The 2,869-nt window shown below is 43.8% G+C and overlaps 1 protein-coding gene across 9 annotated transcripts in view; it reads right to left on the bottom strand.

Moving 5' to 3' along the window:
* Positions 1-2,869, bottom strand: part of LOC112161615 (WD repeat containing planar cell polarity effector) — a gene marked incomplete in the record, with an annotated part of 80,745 nt that overhangs the window by 11,422 nt on the left and 66,454 nt on the right. For 8 of the 9 annotated variants that reach the window (XR_002921913.2, XR_002921914.2, XR_002921910.2 and 5 more), the window contains 1 exon segment: positions 1,642-1,735. Coding sequence is in view for 3 of the 9 variants with exons in the window: in XM_024296892.2 (XP_024152660.1) it covers positions 1,642-1,735 (94 nt within the window). 9 annotated transcript variants of the gene reach the window in all.

Raw genomic sequence — 2,869 nt, 5'->3', positions numbered from 1 at the left:
CAAACAGCCCAGAAAAGAGCCCAGAGCCTCAGCCTTCAACAGGTCTCTTAGCCCTCTTCTGCGCTCAGAAACACAGCTCAGTTTTCCGGTCCAGAAGACCTGGAACTGAGGTGGTTCTGACATTAGTTCTGACGGTTCTGAACAGTTCAGGAGACGATGTGACGCCATCAGACCAGGACTTGATGAAGATGAACAGCCGCAGCGGTCCTCGTTGAGATCTTTAAACGTCAAGGTGGATCTCTGTGATCCAGATCTAATCTCTGTTTCTCTTTCTATGCAGGAATCTTCTGCAATGCGTCCTCTTCTTTACAGATGATGGGATGTTTTCTTTCTGAACCTCAGACACCAAACAAGATCAAAGTATGATAGTTCCACCCCCGTGCTTAACAGCTGCATTCTTTTAATTCTGCCCGAACAAAAATTTGCTCGTTTCAGGGCAGTCGATGATTCCTCATTTTCAGAATTAGATATTGAAATGTTTGGGAATTCTCAGCATAAGAACCAGTCAGACCAAGACAGAACCTAGATCAGACTAGATCTAAACCTGAATCAGACCAGATCTGAACCTGAATCAGACTAGATCTAAACCTGGATCAGACCAGATCTAAACCTGGATCAGACCAGATCTAAATTTTGAATTAAGACTAGATCTAAACCTGGATCAGAACAGATCTAAACCTGGATCAGACCAGATCTAAACCTGAATTATACTAGATCTAAACCTGGATCAGACTAGATCTAAACCTGGATGAGACTAGATCTAAACCTGAATCAGACCAGATCTAAACCTGAATCATATTAGATCTAAGCATGAGTCAGACTAGATCTAAATCTGAATCATATTAGATCTAAACCTGAATCAGATTAGATCTAAACATGAAACAGACTAGATCTATATCTGAATCGTATTAGATCTAAACATGATCAGACTTGATCTAAATCTGAATCATATTAGATCTAAATCTGAATCATATTAGATCTAAACATGATCAGACTAGATCTAAATCTGAATCAGACCAGATCTAAATCTGAATCAGACTAGATCTAAACCTGGATCAGACCAGATCTAAACATGAAACAGACTAAATCTAAATCTGAATCATATTAGATCTAAACATGAATCAGACTAGATCTAAATCTGAATCATATTAGATCTAAATCTGAATCAGACTAGATCTAAACCTGGATCAGACCAGATCTCAATCTGAATCAGACTAGATCTAAACCTGAATCATATTAGATCTAAATCTGAATCAGACTAGATCTAAACACAGTTTTTTGTTCATTCTTTCTTCTTCTGGAAAAAGGTGTAATGCTATAACATGATCGCCACCTAGTGGTCAAACTGAAACGTCCTTCAGGAGAAGCAGAACAATGTTTGAGAATCTGTGTAACACTGTATGATATTAATCTCATGATTTCACTGATACATTTGCAGTCTGTGATCTGGATCAGATTAAGATTATTAATGTATTTCGAAACAACTGTGTCTACAAGTGTTAACTCTAAAAGGAATTGATTGGATTAAGGAATAAAATAATCAGGATGGAATTGATCCAAACTCTTGTGAATTGAATTGATCCTGGAAATGATTGGTGATACCGGCCCCACCCCCCACAGTCAGACAGGAAGTGAACTCACGGAGGTTTGGACGACGCTCCGGCGGCGGTCCGGTTCCTCTCTCCTGGCCTGTGGCTGGAAGGAGTCGGGACGGTTCTGCCTCTCAGGAGGTCGTCTAAGAAACAAAACAAACCAGGAGGATGAGATTATTGGTGCTTAAGACCTTCAAACATTTACCAAAACACAGAAAAACTGCTGTATTCAGTCAAAAACACGTGCGATCCCACTCAAATTTCCTATTTTAGGAAAACGATTGCGTTCCCATCAGAAGACAAACTTCCGCATGGGGGGATCTGAATCGATTTCTTTTGGTTTCTTCTTTTTTGTTTTTGGTGAAGATTCAAGACGTTTCGCAGAAAGTGATCTGGTGTCTCCCGGAGCGACGGAGTGAGTTTCCTCTTGATGACATTTCTGAATTAAGACAAGAAGTCAAACAGAAACAGCGAAGCTCACAAAGCAGCCGGCAGTCGATAAGGACGGGAAACAAAGGAGCAGCGGAGCTAACAGGCTTTCAGCGCTTCCACAAAGAAGCAGAGAGGAGGAGGAGAAGTGGATCTCCAGATAAAGCTCTGGTTTCTGAGCTGAAAGGCCTGCAGTCACATGAGTCTTTGTGAGGGGGGCGACCGTCAGCCAGAGTCTGCTTCTCCCTTTGGCACTCCAGCGGCAGAAAGAGATAGAGGCGGAGGAAGAGGCCTTCCTTCGCACTCGCTCTGCCTCTCACGGCGCCGTATCAATCCCGATCAGCACACTTGTCAGTCTGACAGCTATAAGCGATTCCAGTGCTGCCGTGAAAGCAGCGTTAAGCTGAGATCTGTGTTCTCTATTGTGCGTTTGTGCGCGTACAAGCGGCGGCAGAATCGGCGCTCATTCCCATTTACAATGGAGGCACATCAACATGAGACAGAAGCCGGCTGGCCGGGTCTCAACATCACCTAAAGAACCGAATCATCCGGCGACGGGAGCGGCGGTGTTCTCGTCAGAGCGGCTTCTTTCAGATGTAAATCACAGCTTTCATCTAGGCTTTGGAGGGAAGCGCGCTGCACTCCTCGAGGGGAGCAAACGCAGGTCTGTGTCCCGTCTGACCGCTCAGGTAAATCCAGGTGTTAGTCCGCCCCAGGCTGAGACTCGTCTGCAAGCTGGAAACAAACAGTTGAAGTCATTCGGGTCGACCCCGAGGCTCAGGCTAAACCAAACCGAGTGAATGACACTAAAAGCTTATGATCTGAAACTCAGCAAATGAGAGAAGATT

The sequence above is a fragment of the Oryzias melastigma genome, linkage group LG15 (genome assembly GCF_002922805.2).
Source record: "Oryzias melastigma strain HK-1 linkage group LG15, ASM292280v2, whole genome shotgun sequence".
NCBI classification, from domain to species: Eukaryota; Metazoa; Chordata; class Actinopteri; order Beloniformes; family Adrianichthyidae; genus Oryzias; species Oryzias melastigma.
Note: the sequence above shows the minus strand (reverse complement) of the source record. Positions and strands in the feature narration are given on the sequence as shown.